The sequence below is a fragment of the Corvus cornix genome, chromosome 10, assembly GCF_000738735.6.
Source record: "Corvus cornix cornix isolate S_Up_H32 chromosome 10, ASM73873v5, whole genome shotgun sequence".
NCBI lineage: Eukaryota > Metazoa > Chordata > Aves > Passeriformes > Corvidae > Corvus > Corvus cornix.
The window spans coordinates 10,678,224-10,699,129 of record NC_046340.1 but is presented as its reverse complement, the minus strand read 5'-3'; the positions used below and the strand labels follow the sequence as shown (position 1 = coordinate 10,699,129).

Here is a 20,906-nt window from a genome sequence, read left to right as displayed (position 1 = left end):
CAGAAGAAGATCGTGCAGGGTTGATCAGGACTTTACTGGGAACAGGCTGAGCACAGGAGCAGCTTTGCTGAGCACCTGGCAGTTTCTCACTCCTCTCGCTGTTTCTTGAACACCCAGTATGTTTCCATGGATAAATTTGCTTCACCTACTCATTTTTCTTTCATGGGCATTCTGTCTCCATGCCTGTACCAGCTCATTTTTTGCTCTCCCAATGCAGGTGAGCAGGACAGGGGCGTGTTTCTGGAGCTCCCCCACTCTCAGCCAGGCACTTCATTTTTCTGTGTCTGTAACCATAAAATGTAGATATTTAATGATTTCTCAGAAGTATCAGGAGGTTTTCAGCCAGAGAGGGGCCGAGCACTGTTTGCATTTACTCTCTGGTGAGAATTAGTATCTGGGGGCAGGAGGCAGCAGGGAAAAAGGCTTTGATTTGGATTTGAGTTTTGGCTGGTGATTACGATTCTTTATATGCTCTAAACCAGTTTATCTCTCCCTAGGTGGATGTGTGCTGCCAGCAGTGCGATAATATCCATCGAGGGCTGCCCAGAGGTACAAGGAATAAACTCATCCGTTATTAGCTAATACAGGAAAGTGATTCGATATGGGTCTCAGAAGCTGGAGTAGATAAATAGGATGATAAATGTTGGCATTAGCAGACGTGACTGACTCCTCTGTCTCTGTGATTTGGTAGTGCCCAGTAATTAAATAGTTGGAGTTTAATGTATTTTAAAGTAGAGCTGCAGCCTGTAAATCACGGAGATTATGCTCTTCCCTGCTGTGCACTCTCTGGGTCGGGAGGAATTCCCATTCCTGTGCCGCAGCTGTCCACGGCTCTGGCTGGGTATTGCATCAGTTGAGACTGGGAAAGGCAGCACCAGCCCTGCTGCTGGCCTGGGGCAGTAAACACATTCCCAGAGCCTTTCCATCCCAGCAGGGCACGTTCTCCAGCCCTGGAAGGATCCCAGCCTGTGTCCTCTCCATTTTGGGTTGCCTCTTCTGTTCTGGCTGGAGCAGCTTCATGCAAACACACCCCAGGCCACTGCAGAGCCTAAATTCCAGAGGGCAAAGCATCCCAGGGGGGTGATTTCCTCCCCAAACCTCTGCTGTGTCACTGTGGGGGCATCAGCCCCTTGGGCTGGTTTTGCTTTCAGACATGATTTTCAGGTTTATTGTTTTCAATGATCCCAATTTCATCATTGTATTTCACAGGAAGATTTACTTTTCTTTGCACCCATACTATGACCTTGTACTAAATTAAAATGGTTGTCTTTTTTTATATACAGGTTGTCCAAGAAGGAAACCCAACCCATTCCAATGCAGCTTGAAACTGTACTGAACTGAAAGTTACTTTTTCTCTATATACAGAACTATTTTTGTTTCTCATCCATTATTGGCCAGACCTGACTCTTCTGCTGGAGGTTGGTTGTATTACGCAGAGTTTCCCCATTAACAAAGGACAAATTTAAACATTTCCATGAAATTCAGCCATTTTATACCTTTTAAAACCATTTCTGGATTAGTTCAGGCTTTTACTCAGAAATTTCTCTGTGATAACTGGCCACACATTCAGACAGGGCTTTACCAGAGCCCTGCCATGATGACCCGGAAATGCTGTCTGGAACTACAGCTGGAAAAAACCTGTCCCTGCTCTTCCTGCATATAATTATTTTTAATAAAATCTATTTGTACCTCAAATTATTTCCTCTTCCAAGCATTTTATAATTGAACAATTAATTTTGCTGTACTGTTGCAAGTTACAGTCTCTGAGGTCTGCCTGCTGCTCTGCACAGAGTGACGGTGAGGAACTTTCCTCTGGGGGAAGGATAAAAATGAGTTCTGTTTTAGCTAAAATAGATGTTTCTTTACTCTCTTGATGAGCAGAAGCTGATGATTGTCAACCCACAACCTGAAGCAACAACTAATGTTGCTTTCAGAAAGATCAGCAGCAGCTTAATGACCGATGAGCAGGAGAGGAGTTGTGTTTTGGAAAGCATAAGGTATAACCTTCCCCACTGGGCTTTGCAGGGAGTTGGATCATCTGTTAATCATCTCTTGTTTTTTCCATACACGGTTGCTGTTTTCCTTCCAGACTACTTTTAGCCTGCCTGTTCCAGGTACAACTGTGATGCACAACCTGCACAAACCCAGGGGACTTCACCCTGTGAAGGGTGGCGTGGGAGCTGCCATCGGAAGCTGCAGGACATGGGGACCTTCAGACTCTCCTGGCTCCATTGTGGACTGTGGTAGGGCTAAGGATCAACCGCCTTTTCCAGGTCCCACTGTAACCCCCTTCTTTCCACGCTGTTGTGCCTCCCTGTGCCCCATCCTTTGAACAGAGGCTGTTCCTTAGTTGGCCAAGGGGCCATGTGGGTGGGATACACTGCAGGTTGCCCATGGACCAAAGGAATAAACTTTTACAAGCTCTTGCTGAGATTTAGAATGAAGCTTTAGAATGAAATATGTGAGCTTGTAGCTGTTGGACCAGAGAGGCTGTTTGGATATAAACATGGAGCCATGGAAAAAAGATATTGGTAAGAGTTGGTATAGAGCTGGCAGAGCTGTCCAACAGCAGCTGGAAGATTTTCTCATGATGAAACATCTCTGGAAGAATGAATTCCTAGCCCTGGGTGACCTACAGTCTTAAGTGTTGAGGAGGAATGAAAATGCCCAAATCCTCTCATCCTTGCAGCTGGAAGTTAATTTTCCTCCTGTCTGGTCCTCTGCTAAGCAGAGTCCCTGCCCTTGCAGCTAATGGCACCTTTGGTTGCTAAAGTTATTTTAGCATGAATAGAAGTGACTCAAAGGAGAGTAGTGTGTGGAAAGCAGTAGAAGCCACCTGGTCTGATACAAAAGGGATTTTTTTAGCCAAGTTAAGTGGTAAATGGAAAATACAGCTGGATATAGACAAATGCAAAATGATAATTGTGGGCAACGAATGGAAAGAGGGTGGAAAACAGCAGTAGCACATCAAAACTGGAACAGCCAGAGGGGAGGCAAGAGGTACTGCAAAAATCCTTCAGAGTGATCCAGATAACCCTGGATGAAATGGAACAAAGTGCCCCCATACACTGTACACCAGCAAAGGAGTCAGGGGGGCTGCAGAGGTTTCCCATGTTGACAGCTAGCCCATGGCTTAGCAGCAGGGACAGTGAATATGGCTGTGTCTGAGGAACAGCTCCACACAGTACCTTTGCTCTGGCACCTCTTTTAAAATAGAAATGATGGGTCATTACTGCAAATTTGCTGAGTTAATTTGTTGGGTTTGTGTGTGTGGAGTGGCAAAAAGGAAAGCAAAGGGGTCCAGGTTTGCCTGCAGCCATCTTTTATAGTCCAAGCAGCCAATTTTCTGTGTAACTGTAATAAATCACAGCGACAGACACACAGGATGGCTCGGTCTTTATATAATTATTCCATAAATCGCCCCATTTTCTCCCCCAGAAAGGCCTCCCAGTCCCTTCTCTTTGCTGCAGCAGGTTGTTATCCTGAACACAATATGACAAATGCATTTGAAGAACTTACTTTGTAAGCAAAGGGTAAAGAGAGGGAGCCTGCTCCTGTTTCCATCACATGGCTGTTTGCTCCAAGGGGATTTGCAAAGCAAGGGAAACAACGTTACAGCTCAGGAAATCGAGCGTGAACTCCAGGACTGAAGGGAAAGCATGGCTGAAAAGCTAATCAACACAGCTGAGCTGCCAAGGGAGCAGCGGGCAAGGGCATGGCCAAGCAGGGCCCTGCTCCTCCTTTACTCCGCTCTTCCTTCCACTGGGTTGCAGCTTGGAGGCGCCTCCTGCATTCCCTGGAATTAGCTCCCGTGATGAATTTTGAAGTCCCTCGTAGCGGTGACAAAGGGAAGCTTTGGCATCTCTGAGCTGTCACTGTGCAAGTGGAATTTTAGTCGCTGCTGTGGACAGGGCAAACTCAGTCCAGCAAAGTCACCTTGATGAGCAGTGCCTTCCAAACCATCCCAGCTCCTTCCTGCTCAGATTTGCTTCTGAGAAGCTTTTAATTCTCTTCTTATTCCTTTTCCATCCTCATCCCCTGACTAACTCCAGATTCAGGCTGCTTAGCTGGAAGGCACAGACCCCAGGGCAGGCTCTGCCTGCAAGAAGTCAGATAAACTGTTCTCCTGTGGGCACCCAGTTTTAAAACCCCCACAATTTGTGTACAGCGGGACTTTGGGGACCTCTTGGCTTGGCTGGTGGTTTGATAACTGAGCTTGTGTTGTTTCTCTCTCCTCCTGCCCTGAAGAAGACACTTTTTAAAAATACAGCAAGTGGGAAGGAAAAAAAAAATAAGACCTTTTTCCAACAGGGATATAAAACTTCCATCAAATCGGCTGTGTCACTAGAGACCCAAAGCTAATAAGTTGATCTTACAGATGTATAATAAACTCATTTATTAGGTTTTTATTTTAGGAGTTGGTGGTATTAATTAGATTGATATGGCCCATAAATCACTTGATCTGGCTGAGCCCTCAGATACTTGTAATTTAAATTAATACAAGTACAGCTTAATTAATCTGATTAAATCCTGGGACAAGCAAGGCAGTGTTTGCAGCATCCAGGAATACATCACAAGAAAAAGGAGTATTTTAAGGTAAAGCAGCTTCTCTGGAGGGTCAGTTTTGTTCAGCTGGTGATTTAGGGGACAAGAATGGAACTACAGAAGATGCAACCAAAAACCAGACACTCTGGCTCTGCCCTGAGACCTAGCAGCTGGGCAGAGCTCATCGCAGCTTCTGGGCCCAGCAAGAGGCTGAACTTCACAAATTCATGGCAACCGCTCTAGTTTCAGGGAGTCCTGATCTTTCTTCATCCTTTGGCAGCAATAAATGAATTTTCAGAAGGTGAGTTTAAGACATTGGTGAGCATAAGCCACAGTGTGGTCTCTGTTGTGGTCACAATCTTGATTTTTTACTCCCTTCAGTGCTACTGAGAAGAGATAACATTTCTTTCCAGGAGGGAATAATCCATTAATTGGTTCTTCCTTGCTCAAGAGACAGACCTTTCCAGGCACGAGTTGCCATGTTCCCCAGGCCAGGAGCAGACCTGGACAGGAAACAGAGGAGGCAGAGGTGGAGGTGAGCTGACATGTCCCACCTGAGACTTACCTACTCTGCTATTCCCTTCCCATCCCGAGTATTCCTCCTCAGGGATGTTTCCGAGTAGTGGATGGTGATTTTATTGTGACTTGCCTCTAGAGAAGATGGAATGCACCCTCCTGTGGGACACACTTTGCAGGGTGCTCTCGCAGGGGTGCACCCGTCTGCTTCCCAGCATTGATGGTTCCTAAACCTTTTCCAGGTGGATAACACCTGACACTCAAACAGTGTTTCCATCTATTTTTTTTCCAGAATGCTCTGTGCTTACAGCTCTCAAGATTGATGTTCCAAGTCTATACAGTTCAGGCAGTTGCTGAGTAGCCTTTTCCCTACACTCCTGCTAATTTGCCTTAGTCTAAGTGAGCTCCCCTATGGATAGGAGTGGAATTCAGACCCTGTGGTTCGCCCTAGCGTTGGTTCCTCTGTTGTCCACAAGCTGTCCATGTGGGGTGTAGGTACACGTCTGGTATTTACAGCAGCTCCCTAGAATCTGAATGAAAACCCCTTTCAAGGCTCCCATGGTATGCTTAGCAGCAAAGCACCAGCCCAGGGCTCCTGCAGCCGCAGGTTGTTTCCGTTAGAGTGTGGACGCCATAAAATATGTTTTCTTTAAAAGCAGGAGATAATGCTGTTACAGCAGTTGGATTAATCCAATATTCTCCTTCATCTTCAAAAGAGAATTGCCTAAATAGCCAGAGAGAGGCACATTTTATGAGTCCTTCTTAAGGGCTATCAATCAAACCTTCCAAGAAAGGCACTGATGCCCTTTTGCTCACGAGAGGGAAATTGGATTCCCCACGGCTTTGCTTTCCGTCTGCTGTAGCCTTGCCGTGTAATCGCTGCATCGCAAAGGGTCTGGCCATCATTTTCTTCTACTGGTCTGAAGAAAAAACCCACATGGAGGAAACCTGTAAGAAGAGAGGGAAAACAGCCCAATTAAAGGCAATGATCTCTTAGCTCTCTGCCCTCTCTCCCGCCTGGATGAGGCAGATGTAAAACAATAGCTTTATTTGTGCAAGTTTTAATTGGGTAGTTCAAAGGAAGGAGCGGAGGCTCTTTTGATCTCTTGGTGTGTTTGAATGCCACGTTGCAACGGTGTCTGCTGGCCACGGAAGTGACCTCTTGTGTTAATTAGTGTTTATCTGAAATCGAATTAGCTCACAATTGGGAGAAAACAGAGCGAAAAGCAGGGGATAAGCAGAGATTTGTGCAGTTTTCAGAGGTAAAAGCAGATCTGCTGAAGTTGATGTTAAAATAACTCAGAGAACATTACATTTTTGCTTTGTTTTTCTAACACTCTTGGTCAGATGGTCCCATTTCTCTTCCTAATACCCTGTGCTGGCTTCATCTTTGCTGAGTCTGCTGGTCCGCGCCGCTCATTGGAACTTAAACCATAAACCAACACCGAACAATGATGCATTATTTATAGCAGACCGAAGGCTGTGAGGTTGACAATAGTGCAAAGCTTCTCTTTCTTGTGGTCAGTAATCCATAAATAAATACACCATCTATTTAGGTTTGCAGACTTGTCTGATGGATGGGAATAGCCTGCATTATACAACAAGGGCAACAAGGACCTTGTGAAAGCCACCACCTGCTTTTGGGACAAATCGGCTGTTTCTGAATAAACTCTTGACGGAAACAGGGGGTGTGAGAGCTGCCCAGTCACCTTTCTGGTGCTCATCTGGGAACTCTCTTGAAAGTAAAGGGAAAGGGGCTTAGAAATGCATAAAACCACCAGGTTCTCTGAGTGAAGTATTAGCAGGAACAGAATTTTATAGCTAAAAGTATCTCGCTGGACAGGTATATATATATATAGTTTCTGAGCAGAGAATAGCCAGGGTTGTGGAAATCAAACATCTGTCCAAACATCTATGAACATCTGCAGGCCTTCAGAGTGTTGGACTGGCTGAAATCCCATCCTCAGAACAGATCTGGATCCTAAGGTTTTTCAAGTGCAGAAAGGAATGGTTTTATTCCAACCTTGCTTTTCACTCCTAAGCTGGCTTCAAGTGTCAGCAGGCTGGACTTCGCTGCTTGCCCCCGCAATGATCTCATCACTGTGGGGGAAGGCACCCCAAAAATGCCATGGTGGCACTTACTCTGTGTCCTTGGGCGTACAGCACTATATTTTCTGGGATTAGCCACAAGAGGGTGGCATGAGGATGTGCACCAGGCAGCCTCCCTGCTTTGCCACATGGCATTTTATAGCCAGCTCTGTAGATCCAATAAAACTTTGGAACAGATCCTTATTTTTGGCACATGAACACATTTCCCACTACAAATGAGCCTGCTGGGTGTTTCTGATGGCAGCCCTGACAGAGCGTATTCCTTGATGTTACACGTGTTCTTTATGCCTAAACCCAGCCTTAGTTAGTGGGTACCATAGCAGCATATAAAATTTAGACTATTTAGGATCAAAACTTTTATTGGTCCTTGGTAACTGCTGTAGGGAGAAGTCCACAGGTGTTGTTTACGAGAAAATATTATTTTTCCTAGTCCTGTGTGTTTACAAGACAGTGATGTTCCACATGACTGCTTTATAACACACTGGGATGGTTCCAGTAGGTTTTTATTTGGTTGTAGCTGACAGTGAATGAGCTGGTTAACAAACATGCACAAAAATGCCTCAATGACAGCAAGGGAGAATAACTGAAATGAAACAGATTCATTTCATCCAAAATCTCAGCCTGGATTGTCTTGATGTGTTTTTTTCTGAATTGGACTGTCAGCAACCCAACCCAATTCACTTGTCTCAAATGATCACAGAATCCCAGAATGGTTTGGGTTGGAAAGGACCTTATAGATCATCTCATTCCAACCCCTGCTATGGGCAGGAACACCTTCCTCTAGACCAGGTTGCTCAAAGCTCCATCCACCCACCCTGGTCTTGGACACTTCCAGGGATGGGGCAGCCACAGCCTCTCTGGATAACCTATGTCAGGGCCTCACCACCCTCACAGGGAAAAATGTTTTCCAAATATCTAATCTAAACCTACTCTCTTTTAGTATGAAGCTACTCTCCCTCGTCCTGTCATTTCATGTTCTTGTTAAAAGTTCCTCCCTACCTTTCTTTCACACCTTCAAAATCAGTCGATGTGTCTCCGTGTAAGGCAAATTCGCATTTGGTTTTGCAAAGCTTCACCTCACCTGGCTGACAAGTCCCAGAAAGAGCAAGAACCAGGGCACCAGGACATCCAGGCAGCAATATAAATCAAAAAGACATAAAAACCCATGCCAAGTTTGATGTTCAAAGCTTTGTAAATGCTGGAGGTTTTGTACCTTACTTTAACATGATAGTTTTCCATGTGCAGGCAGAGGGATGATGTTGGTACTTAGAATCCACCCTAGCCTCATTCCTGCTCCATAGCCTGGCACTGTCTATATCATAACTCCCCCATCCTGGATCTGTGCAGGTTTCTTCAGGGTGTGAGTCTCTGCTCACCCGTGGCTCTGGCTGTAGGACCAGGGCCCTTGCACGCAGAAATCCCTTTTGCCATGAACATATTTTAAATACAAGCTTCTGAATCTCATTATGTGCTGCCTTTTCCATTCGTTTTCCTCCTAACAATGCACCTGCCAATATCTGCCCCTGAGCTCCATTCTAAGCAGCGTTTTCCATAGTTAATGTCACACTCTTGCTCCCAATCTATCTTTGGCAACTGCTGACTGCCTGCAGCACGACCACGGGAAGAAGGAAGGCCCTCCCTGGGTATAACAATAACACAACACCCATTCCTGGAAGAATGATGAGATAAGCTGTGTAATAAATATTTATAAGAGCAAGCGTAATGAAATGGATGTGTAGGATGCTGAGTCTCCCTTAGGGTTTGGTCATCACATGTTTTTTTCCTCTTCTTTCTTCCCTGTGATACAGAATTGTCCTGATGTCCCTGGGTTGTTGAGCAAATTGCTCATTGTGTTGCTCACTTGCACAATGCATGTTATTATGTACAACCAGCTGCTCCTGTTTGGCATTGCTCATGCATACGGAACAGGAGGCTACCGTCACTTTCCTTGTCTGGAAGTCAGCATTCCCTCCAGCATTGAAGTTGCTGCCAGACCAGAAGAAGTCTGGGAACAAAGTGAGTCCTGGTGGTAAAGGTCCCTGAGAGACTGTTTCTGGGAAGACCAAGGTTTAAGTCTTGCAGTGAGTTTGAGCTGATCCAGCTTTGTACTGCTGTTGAAAACTTCCTCATGTCTCTGTCTATCCCCATTGCTTTCCTTGTGCTGGCACTAACTCCTGAGTGATTGCACAGGGAGCTGGAGCAGGGCCCTGATTTTGTTGTTAATGTTGTCACCAATTAAGTTTTCAGCACCATCCTTCCCTCTGTCCAGCTCCAGGCTCATTCAGACACTAATGCCGTCACCAAGGGAAGAGCAGCCAACTCTTCTGGTAATTAGAGCTGCTTAAATCCATCATAAAATGTCAACCTCAGCACTGCAGACACGTCTGGAGTCAGGGATGGTCAGAAAACAGAGGAAGGCTGTATTTGAGACTGGGAAGTTTAATCCTGCTTGGGAGAGAAAGAACCTAAGATGTCAATCTTCTTGCTCCTCACTGCTTTCTCTCTGAAATAGCTTCCCCCTGTTGCCCAGGTTTCTTTTATTTTAGGGTGGTTTTTTTGGAGCAAGTGTTGTTGTTTACCTGAATTTGTTTAGTAACTTGTACAACTAGATCCTGGTAGTCTGAATCCCACAGCTGCCAGTTGGAAGTGTACATGGGCTGCTTCGTGTGGGTTTGGATCTAGAGCTGGAGAAGTTCTGGTCCACATCCCTCTGTAATGTGTTGTTGTGCTCTGAGGTCTCTTGCATGACACCAACCTTTCAAGAAGCATGGATCCTCCCTTGGCTACAGGCTGCCTGCATGGGAAAAACCCTAAAAAAATGAGGCTTTTAACCCTTAAAATGGGACTTTGCACCCTAAAAATGTGCCTTTGGATGTTCAAAATGACTGCTGAGCTACATAAATTTATAGCAGCTTTTGCTGAATTTCCCTAGTGGGCTATTATTCCTTGGATCTTATACAAACCAAGACATGTGTATGATACACTGTCCATACACCTGACTCACCAAAAAAATTTTGTAGCACAGAAATAATGTCTCTCGAAGGGGGAACGAAAAGCTGAACTACAAACACCTGCCATTTACTGCTGCTGCTCTGCCCGTCACACTTTCTTCTCTCAGAGTAGCAGAGGTTTGCAGCTATCGAAAGGCAGAAACGCCTCATTGACAGGAATAGGAACGCTGGGGAGTCTACAGCACATAAATGGGGGTTTTGCTGCCCTAAGTATTGGGGCAGAAACACCATTGTCTGGGGAGGGAATGTCCCTTCTGTTGGCATGGCCGTTGTCACTTTGTTCTTTATGGACTGACAGCCAGAGAGTTATCTGATCCTTCCCAAATATTCTAAGTGGGTCTTCAGCCAGGCTCTTCCTCTGTAAGTGCCACAGGGAATCATTTCACCTCTGTGAGCAGACACTGGGACTTGGTGTTGCTCCTGCAGAACACAGGTGTTGTCAGTGTGACGGAGCTGGTGCTCCAGGTGATGTTTCTGCCACCTTCTTAGTTCGGGGGCTGTTTGCCAAGTCATCTTTTTTTCTTTTCCCCAGGGGCAGATATTAAAGGAATATGTGTTGCAAGCTTGGGTTTGTCAAAATATTGGTTTAATTCCTTGGTTTAATTCCATGCAGGAAGACAGAGAGGTGCCATGGAGGAATCAAGTAACAGTAAGATCAGGTAGAGAGCTAAGACAGGGATGAGACCTCAGTTTTTCAAAGCCTGGTCTAACCCTGGTCTAACCCTGGTCTGCTGACATGGAGCTTGGTCAACACCTTAACACAGACAGGTGCTCTTAGCCAAAGTGTGCAGTGTTTTGCAGACCACTAGCAATTTTCCTTATTTATATTATGCCAGACTTGCCTGACTGCAGGGTAAAGTTTTTCCTTGCTTAAAGGGAGGGAGAAATGTCTGGGATTTGAAGAAAAAAGGGCAGGAGTGTGTCTGAAAGAAACCGCTGGCAGACACAAGTAGATATTCCTTTACAGACTAGTTAAAACATTTTGACAGCACCCTTAAAACCCTTAAAACCACCTCACACATAAAGGAGCAAGTGGGAAGGACTCAGAGAGAAAGAAGGGTTTGTTGATGATGTTAATCTTTACCTCCATGTTGGACTAGTGCAGAAGAGAAGGTGGATATTATTACCCCTTTTTCTTTCCATAGGGAGGTGAGATGGTGCAGGAATGGGGTCAGTGGAATGCTGTGGCCTTATTACACACTCCTCAGCAAGGTGCACAGTGAGTGCCCACCTGATGCTGGGCAAAGCCCCCCTGCACATCTGTCCAGAGGGGGGGTGGGGGGCTGCTGCTTCCCAGGGTTTGTCTGTACTGGCAAGTGCCAAGTATGAACTTAGAGTTGCATAAGTCACACTCATGGGAAACCTTCTTCCCACCACACAGCCTTTTTGGTTTCATTTAAAATTTTATAGTTCATTATACAAGCTAATAAATAGGAGGGTCTGGATTAAAAAGGTTTCTCTTTTCATATTCTGCGTAGCTGAAGCCCTCTCCGCATTCCACACTGCTGTGATGAAACATCGCTGTGTGCTGGGCAGCTTCGTATCCTTTTGGCGTGCAAAGCAGACCCACTCTAAATAAGGCTGACCTTGTGTTTGGTGCCAGGTACCACTGCCGAAAGAAGGACTTGGTGTCACTTGCCCTTGGGACTAAACCTGCACCTGTGGCTTTATGCAGAGACATGTGGTGCGAGTTCGTGTCTGGGACCCAGCCAAGCCAAACTGGGAGTCAGCAACTCTGGACTCCATCTCTCATCTCCTTGCCTCATTTCCACTGCTTGGCTCAGCTGGTGGATAGGTCCTGCCGCTCTCCGCAGGGATGGGGTGCAGACATGCCACACGATGTATTTTATTTGCTTTATTTTTTTCAGACGGCTGAGAAGCACAGGCTAGCCTTTGACGACCACTGAACGATATACACTTGAAGGAGCTGTGCCTCGAAACTAAACCCCAACAAAGCTATGGCGATGCGGGAACTGTGACGATGCGGTCACTGGTGTCCGGTTGCCTCCGCTGCCCAGCCGGGCTCGACTCGGTGAGCTCCGGCAGCCCCGACGGGCAGCGGGGCCGGGGAGGCGTCGCCGGCAGCACCGTGAAGGGAGCCCGGCGGCGGGAGAGGCGCAGCGGTGGGAGCGGCGCGGCGCCCTCCGCGCTCACCCGTGGCAAACCGGGAAAAAACGCTAAAGAGAATGGGGGGGGGGGGGCGTGGAATTTTGATTTTAAAAGCCACATAAAATGTTATAAATGTTTGTGGCTTGCGGAGCTGCTGCGGGCGGAGGAGCCCTGCACCTGCCCTGTCCACCCCCTCAGGGAGCGAGGCCGCTCCCGGGGCCGGCTGAGGCGTCGCCGGGCAGCATCGTGAGGGGAGCGCGGCGGCTGGAGGCGGCCCTCCACGATCACCCGTAGGAAACCCGGAAAAAATACTAAAGTGATTGAAGAAAAAATTATTTTAAAAACCCCACATACAGTGTTATAAATGTTTGTGGGTTGTGGAACCGCCGGCGGGCGGATGAGTTCCGCACCTGCCGTCCCCCACCCTGAAGGGAGCGCGTACGCCCCCCGCCGCGGGCTGGCAGCAACCTGTTGGTGCGGGCGCTGCCGGGCGGCGGGAGGAGCCCCTCGGAGGGGCGGCCGGGCCGCTGACAAAGGCGGAGCAGCGGCAGCCCAGGGCCGCCCCCGGCAGCGGGGCCCGGCGGGCAGTGCGGGGCTGGGGCTGGGGCGCTCGCACAAGATGGCGGTGGGGCGGCGGGAGAGTGCGCTCCCCTCGTAGATGCGGCCGCGGCGGCCCCTGCTCCCGGCGCCCGGCAGGGCTTACATGGCGCTGGAGGACCTGCTGCTTTGTCTCTGCTTCTCCGCCCTCGCCGTCCTGGCTGTGCAAGGTGGGTGAGGAGGGAGAGGAGGGAGGGAAGGTGTCGGTGACCCCCCAGCCCGCGGGCGGCCGCGGTGCCACCCTGCCTTCACATGGGGTAGCGGGCGGCTCCGCGGGGATGCGCTCCCTGGTCGGTCACCCGCTGTACCAGCCTTCCTTCCACTTTAGTGGCCATTTACTCCCGTCGTCCTTTTCCCCCCTTCGTGGCCGTCCCGTCCTTCCGTGGCCATTCCCCCCCTCTCCCCATCCCCTTTTTCCCTCCGAGGCGGACGACAGCTGTGCTCACGGCCCGTGCCTAGATGGTGTTTCCTTTGGGGTCATCATTTGGGGGGTGACACCCTCACACTTTGAGGGCGACGCGCCCCCAAAGGAACTCCCCTCGGTGTCCGGGCTGGGTGGGCAGCGGACCAGCAGCAGCATTCCACGGTGTCTGCCTGGACAGTGGCAAGTTTCTGCCAGAGGGACGGTGGCTGTGCCAGGCTGGCAGGAAACGAAGCGTTTGTCCGGCACAGGGTGGCCCAGAGCAGGCCCAGGTGTCCGGCAGGGCCATGGAGGGAACCCTTGGCTTCCCTGCCCTGCTCTCGCCGGCATGGGACACACGGGCGGGCAGATGTCCCATTGGTCAAGGAAATGACCCAGGAATAGCCATGCTCCTCGCTCTCGTGTTTTGCAATGGTTACACAAACGGCACCGTGCGAGGGCACACGTACGCGGCCGCCGGGCGTGTTGGTGGCTTTCTGTGGTTGCCGTCGAAGTTTGCATTGGGGGTCGGCTGAGCAGTGGACCTTAGGTTGTGGGGTTCCTTCCCTGTGTGTGCACAACACACTAAAGGTTTTGTTCTCATGTCCGAGAAGGGCTTGGAAAGGTATAGGCTGGCAGAACTGCATCAAAAAATGTGAGCGTGTGCCACGGACTTGCTCTCATCTAAAATCCCCCCTAAACAGGGTATTGTGGTGGAGGAGCCATCCTTATGTCATTGTACATTTTTATTCCTTATAAGATGCATTCCGGTTCAGCAGAGCATAATAATAGCACGTGGATGGCTGCAGGGTTGTTTTTATTTTCTTTCTTTTTTCTTAGAACATTATGAGCTCCTGTTAGGGGTACATTATGATTTGACATAGGTGCAGCTTTTCAGTGGCTGTTGTAGAAGTGAATAACGGTCCATGTAAATGGCCCATTGCCACCAGTGAGTGTGGATTTTCCTAGATGGATAGCAGGCTGTGACCCCACCAGCAGCCGAGTGGGTAGGCTGGACTGGGTGGGAGCTGTGCCTCCTGTGTGTTTGAGCAAACAGCTAAGTGGATCCCAAGGCTTGTAATGGACAACAGTGATTTTAAAAGAAAAAAAACCCAACAACAACAAAAAAGCGAACAGAAAAATGGGGGTGGTGGAGTGGATGTTGTTTTTCCAAACCCACTTCAACAAGAAAAGTTCACATGCTTTTCGAGAATTTGCAGTTGTGACTTCTTGGTGTTTCTTGCAAGCAATTAGGCAACTAGTGAAAATTGTTGCTGTTTGTTTTCTAACAATGGGCCACATCTTGTATAGGGAGTCAGTGAGTACATCTGTACAGTCCCAGTCTCTGGACGTGCTGCTGGGTACATGTGGATGTGCTTTTCAACAGGTGGGTTTGATTCTGAAAAGAAAAACACGGACTTGTTTCAATCTGAAAGTAATCTGGCAGAGGGTTGAAATGGTTTTGGGAAAGTCTGCATTTGATCCCGAAGCTGCCTGTATTTTGATCCAAAGTTCAAGCCTCGCTGAGTATGAAGTACCTGGGAGAGGAGTGGAAAACCTACCCCCCCCTCTGGGCTTGATGGAAGTAGTGCCAGTGTACACTTGCTGGGGGTGTGATCCAGTGTTTTTGAAAGCCTTCTGCTGTCTGACTTTGAGCCTGTTTTCCCTGCAGTAGCAGGAAAGGGTTTAAGGAAAAAAAACAAGCACTAAACAACTTTTCAGTTGACTCCAACAAGGGGGTTGTGCTGGTTCCTTTCCTTGGGGCTCTCTACAGGGGACGTGTTGGTGGGAAGTGGGCTGAGCTTTCCATTTGAAGGATCAGCTGAAATCCATCTGGGTTTGTATAGTTTGGTTTTGTGGTTGAGTTCTCTTGCTTTAGAACAGATTTCCTTTTTCGACATCACCTCACTTGAGTTGTGATTTGTTTTATCCTTCCTGTCGCGTTCGTCTTGGCGGCGTGACCTCGCAGCCGCTGCCTGCCGTGAGAGCCTGTGCCGGGGAAGTCGTTCTTCCCATTGTTAGGGATCGAGTGTCCCCGCTGCTGTGGCCGCCTGCGCTTCGCAGGATGTCACCTGCCTGCGGATCCGCCGGCCCTGTGACTGTGGCGTTGCAATGTCACCGGGATGGGCGGTGCAGGGAAGCGGTGTTTCCTACAGCCCCCGAGAAACTGGGGGGGCACTGACAGTGCCAAACACTGTGCGCACAGCGCTGGCGAGGCTTCACCTGTATCCCCTTTCCAGAGGCAGGGTTCTCGTGCCAGAGGTTGGAGCTTGCTGCCGTTGTGCCGTGGCTGTTGTGACAGCCAGTCTCTCCAAGCCACTCAGGGGCTGCTCCAGCATGAGGAATGCTTTTTGCTGGCATTTGTCTGTTTCTCTTCTGGTGTGTAAAGCTGAAGGAGAAACTGCTCAGGTTTGGTTCTGGTTTTGTCTCTCCTATTTTCCCTAGCTTTTTCTTTTTTTTTTTTTTTGGTGCCTTCACTGCCTTGAAGTCCAAAGTGAAGCAGAACAGGCTCATTTTCAGGCATATCCCTCTTTTGCAGCAGACTTTCTCCTGGCAGCTGTAGCAGGTTTGATCTGCTGTGGAGGCCCTATGGGGGAGGGTGACTGCTGGTGGTACATGAGAAACTTTGGAGTGGTGCAAATAAGAATTGGAAAAGAAAATATTTGACAATCTGCCTCTCCCTGGGGATGAAGGGAGATGATTTTCCCTGCATGAAGCCTCATTTGGAGATGGAGGCAGCTTCTGTGGGACAACATAAGTGTCTCTGCAGTGGGAGCACCAGGCCCTCCTGAGTTTGCGAAGCACTGGGGTGGGCTGCGGCATACACGGCATCTCTTCTGAGTGCGCACTGTGATCCCAGGCCAGTGACTTCATCTGCTCTAGCAACCTCATGGCCCATCTTTAGCCAATGTAGCGACGCTTCTCTATGTCAAAGGTGAGGATGAAATCCATCAATAAGTATTCAGTACATACATGGTCTTTGTCACTCTAGTGCACAGCTATCTTGAGAGCAGAGTGCTGTGTTGTCCCACGGGTTTGTGACTCCTGATACCATATTGCTTGCCAGATGATTTGAATTCTTACCTCCCCTGGAGCTGCTTTTCCAAAGGCTGGCTGTTCTCCCAGGGAAAAAATCCAGGTGCTTGTGAACCAGTCTGGGCATTTGCAGTGTAAGAGATGCTGCTTGCACTATTTACATGCTCCTCTCCTGGTTAAATGGCTTCAAGGCCATTAAGCCTAGTCATGGTTATATAATTAAGATGGAAATTAATATTTAATCTGATTGTAATTTGTTGCTGGAATCCATCCCAAACTGTATCCCTGTGTGAGGTGAGTGGGTACCTGAGGGAAAATTGAGGCCAGTGTTACATGCAGGGTATTTTTTGCATGGACACTGGGAATTACAGGTCTGCCTTGGGTGACAGAGAAACCCTAACCTTTACAAACCCCGAGTGATCATAGTCATTTTGTTATCAGTAGGAAGCAAATGTTTGTTTTATAGTCAGCTGTAATACTAGAGGGGATATGGTAAATCATTGTTATCAGTGTTTGCCAAGTGCAGGTTGGGCCAAAATCAACTCTGGTGCAATTTTGTTACTTTCTGGAGAAGAACTGGCTCCACTTGACTGCAGTATTTTTAGCTGGTTTTTGAAGGTGAAGAGGTGTAATTATCCCATCCAGTTATCTGTCCATCTCCCTTTTCTTTTTCCCAATGATTCCTGGACCTGCTGGTCAGTCATAACTAGTTTGGACATGGACAATTCAGAGTTTTTGAAAATAAGTGACCAAGTAGAGGAGGGAGATGCAGTTTCTGCATGGACTGAAGGAGAAGCACTGGAAAACCCACCTGTGGAGGAACCTGAAGTGCCTCAATGGCAGGAAGAGCTTTGAGCAGATCATGAACCTTGTTTGGGTAGAACTGGGCAATCCACTCACAAGACACAAAACTGCAGGAAATCACAATCTCAAGTCCTTGTATTCATTTGTTTATTTTTGAAGTATTTTCTGCTGTAAAACATTACTTATGATTACACCAGCATTCACGTTATGGGGCTTGGTGTCTGCTTTGCTTTCTTTTTTTTGGGAAAGCACTTCAAAACACAGGATTTGGAGCTGCTGTGACTTTGGCTGTTTTAATTGTCTTTGTGTTGGTCACTTGCTGTCTCTGCCTCAGTTTCCCCACTTGTTTCCACTGATCAGAGGATGCTTTTACACGCTGTAAACATGAAGAACACCATCACTCTTAAGCGCTCTTCTTGCATTTATTAAATCCCTTGAGTAAGTGACCTCCAAGTGCTGCTTGTGCTTTTCTGACTTAACAGCTTGTTGGTGAGAGGATCCACAGCTGCTAAAACTGAATTTGCCACCTTCATAGAAAGCAGCATTGAGCCATGTTTTTACAAGCCCTTCTAGAGCTGCCAAACCCTCCACCAGATGTGGGGGGAAGTCTGAAGAGCTTCTAATTTGTCTGACTATCACTAGTATGCTGAAGTCATCCTTGAAACACCGTTGTATTTCCTAATTCTGAAGTATCATGGAGGCTTCAAGGAAGAGGAAGAGCTGGTCAGTGTTTCCTTGCAGGAAGGTAAAATTCTGCTGGAGCTGCAGCTGCTGAGAAGGGAAATTCGTGGGGGAGCCAAACCAGGTGTCTGAGCCTATCTAACGTTGTCCTGTTTGCAGGTGTCAGGACACTTTGTGAGTGTGTAGGTCATGGAGCTTCTCCCTTGGACGTGTTTTTGTTCATGTCACTGATGCCCTTTGGTGTCTCTGAGTCAGATCCTCTCCGGCTCCTAATCCATGTGATCCTGCTGTTGTGATATGGGCTGGCTTTATCTGAGAAGTCCAGCAGCTGCTGTGTCTTATCTCCGTGGGTAATAAACATACTTTGTGGTGGTTATAATAAGTAATTACTGTGTTCCAGGGAAACTTTCATATCAGATGTTCTGAAATTATTTAAAAATATTTATCAGCATTTTAAACACAATTGCCTGTTATTGCCATATTAAATTCAGCTGAGGTATTGAATAGCCTGGTTTATTCTATCCTTTCTTGTTTTTCTGTGTTTTAATTTTTTTTTGAGATTTTTTTTTTGAGATCTTTTTTTGAGATGAAGTTGTTGAGGACAAGTCATCAGTATTAAAGGTGTGTTAATAAAATGTGAGCATCCCCAAGGTTTGCTCCCAGCCTAAATTGGTGGGAGAATTAAAATCTAGCATGTGAAGTATTGCATTTGTTCTCAGTCTGCTGTGGGCTCTTTCCCTTGTTCTGACTGACTTCTCTGGTCTCATTTCCTGCTTGGGTCTTTGAACCACATTGAACCCACATCCCTTTGGAGTTGGGATGGCTTAGCACTTTGTTAAATGTAAGACTTTGGGAAATTAAACAGTTAAAATGGTGCTAGGATGGCAGAACTTGGTGGAGCAAACCTGGGATGCAGAAGCAATGCCAGGCTGGCAGCAGGGATGTGATAAAGTCCTAGTTCTGTTTTACTGTGTGCTGGGAAATGTGCATCCTTGATGGTTTCTAAATTGACTATCAATAGATGATCAAGGTAATTGGTGTGACCAAAAGGTCATTACTTAATGAAATGGATTTCCCATGCCCTGTCAATACGCTGAGAGTTTTGGCAAAATCTGTTCGTGCACTCAGGGCTTTGATAAATCATCTTTTTTCAGAAGCATCATCAGTGCTTACAGGTTCCAGAATTGCCTTAAGTTTTGCACCTAAGGTAAGGCTGTCCTCTCTGTGGCTGTTGGCTGGCTGTTGGATACAGCTGCAGAATGGGTGCATGTATTTTCCAGACAAAACTTGAATTTTCCCTGATATTAAAACTAGTCAAGAGTTCACTGATTTTTTTTTTTTTTTTTCTGTGCATGTGAGAAGGATTTTCTTTTGGAAAGAAGGATGTTCTTTTGGAAATCTTTGTCCCTTTTTTGTCTCTTTTTAGCTGATGGTCTAGTGAAAATGTGCTCTTACCTTTCTGCAGTTATCTGTGCTGCTTTAAAGGAATGATGAGCATAGTCCTCCTAATTAAATACACCCAGAAGGGACAGAGCCAAGTTTGAACGCATTTTTGTGCCCTGCCGGTCCCACCTGTCTGTCTGACTTGTGGCAAAGCCTTGAAAGAGCTTGTAAGAAAGAGACAGGGAGTTTTTCATGGAAAGAAAAACCAAACCAAACCAAGGACTGGGGAGGGCAGAGAATTAGCAGGTGTTCAGGCTGATGTCGGGGGGGGGACACAGGGGGACGGGGATCAGCATGTGGTTTAGGGGTGGGAGCTGCCCCTGTGTGGGAGATAAGGGGCTCCTCGTTGAAGGTTATCTTCAGCAAAGGGGTACAGAGTGTGGCATGGGGTGGAGGAGCTGGGGCTGCTGGCTTGGCTTCATGGTTTTCTTGCTTGATAGGTATTTCCCCCTGTCACAGAGGCTAGGGCAGCCCTGCTGTTGGAGAATTCAGGCTTTCACAAGAGGGTGATCCTGTCTGTGGGTGACAGGTCTGTGTGGTTTGCAAAGACACTTCTGAAGGCACGTTGCATTGTTCCATAGCAAGGCATCTTGGCAAAATACACTCAGATAGGATAAAAAGGGAAAAATAATCCCAGGATTTGATCCAACACCAGCTCCTTTGCTGGCTTGGCAAAAATTGTTTAGATTCTCCCTCCCAATAATGGTTTTGTAAACATAATACTGCCTATTAGCCATGTAAATTACTGTCATTGGTGGCAATTGTTGTGATGGAAAGATAAGTATCTTGAAACTCTGGTTTGATTTACCCCCCCTGCCCACCCAGCTTGCTAACCAATTGTTTGTGTCAGTGCTGATTGTGGTTTTTGTCAGAGAAATCAAAATATTGATCAAATTTATTTAGCCCTGTGTTCCCTAGGTCACAGTAAAGGCAACTTTTCCTTCTTTTCCTTTGTACTCTTTTTCTCTGTACTGAAAACAAAGGGAACCTTTCCTCAAGATGATGAGCCATACGTTCCCAAAGTCAAAAGTCATCTGCTTAAAGAGGATCCTTAGGAGCAGTCTTCCTATCTGGAGGCTTTTCTCAAGAGTCTGTTAGTGGAAAATCTGGCGAGCAGCATTGCCACAAGTACTATTGTGGGGTTTTCTTTATGTGCACAGTGGGGAGAGATGGACGTTTCTCCCAGCTGCTGGCAGAGAAGAGCTTCCCATTTACTTCGTACTTGTGGCTGCTGCCAGGATTTGCTGTTTAGCAGCAGAGGAGCTAAGTGAGGGGTGAAAGGCTTCAGCAACACTTCAGCAACCAGGCACGAGACTGAGCTGTCAGATCATTCTCTGTTTTTTACACCAGTGAAGGCACTTGGGATAGTTCTGTATGTTTAAGGCAAGCAGTATATTGTGCTGCCTTCTTGTGTACTGTGGGAAGCTGAGACATTTCTTATTCCAGGTTTGATGGTTGTGCTTGAGAAAGAGCATCTCTTAAAAAGCAACACCCACTTCTGACTTAAACATTTTACTGTGGGTGCTTGTCCATCACAGCCCCTCAGGAGGCTGGTTTGATGTCCTTGCTCAGTGATGTGCACCTTCAGTTTGAGTTTACCCAGCTGGGGTTTATAGGGGTATGTGAAGACAGGTCCTGGTATGAAGAGCCTCCCT

General features: G+C 47.3%; 1 protein-coding gene across 4 annotated transcripts in view; it reads left to right on the top strand.

The window, feature by feature from the left end:
- The first annotated feature begins 12,845 nt into the window (after positions 1 to 12,845).
- The window catches only part of IGDCC4 (immunoglobulin superfamily DCC subclass member 4), an 88,865-nt gene continuing 80,804 nt past the window's right edge, over positions 12,846 to 20,906 (top strand). Inside the window, exon 1 of one of the 4 annotated variants that reach the window (XM_039557784.1) lies at positions 12,846 to 13,057. In XM_039557784.1, the coding sequence (XP_039413718.1) occupies positions 12,949 to 13,057 (109 nt within the window). In that variant the 5' untranslated portion in view covers positions 12,846 to 12,948. The remainder of the gene's footprint in view (positions 13,058 to 20,906) is intronic. The other 3 variants (XM_039557785.1, XM_039557786.1, XM_039557787.1) reach the window with 3 other exon arrangements.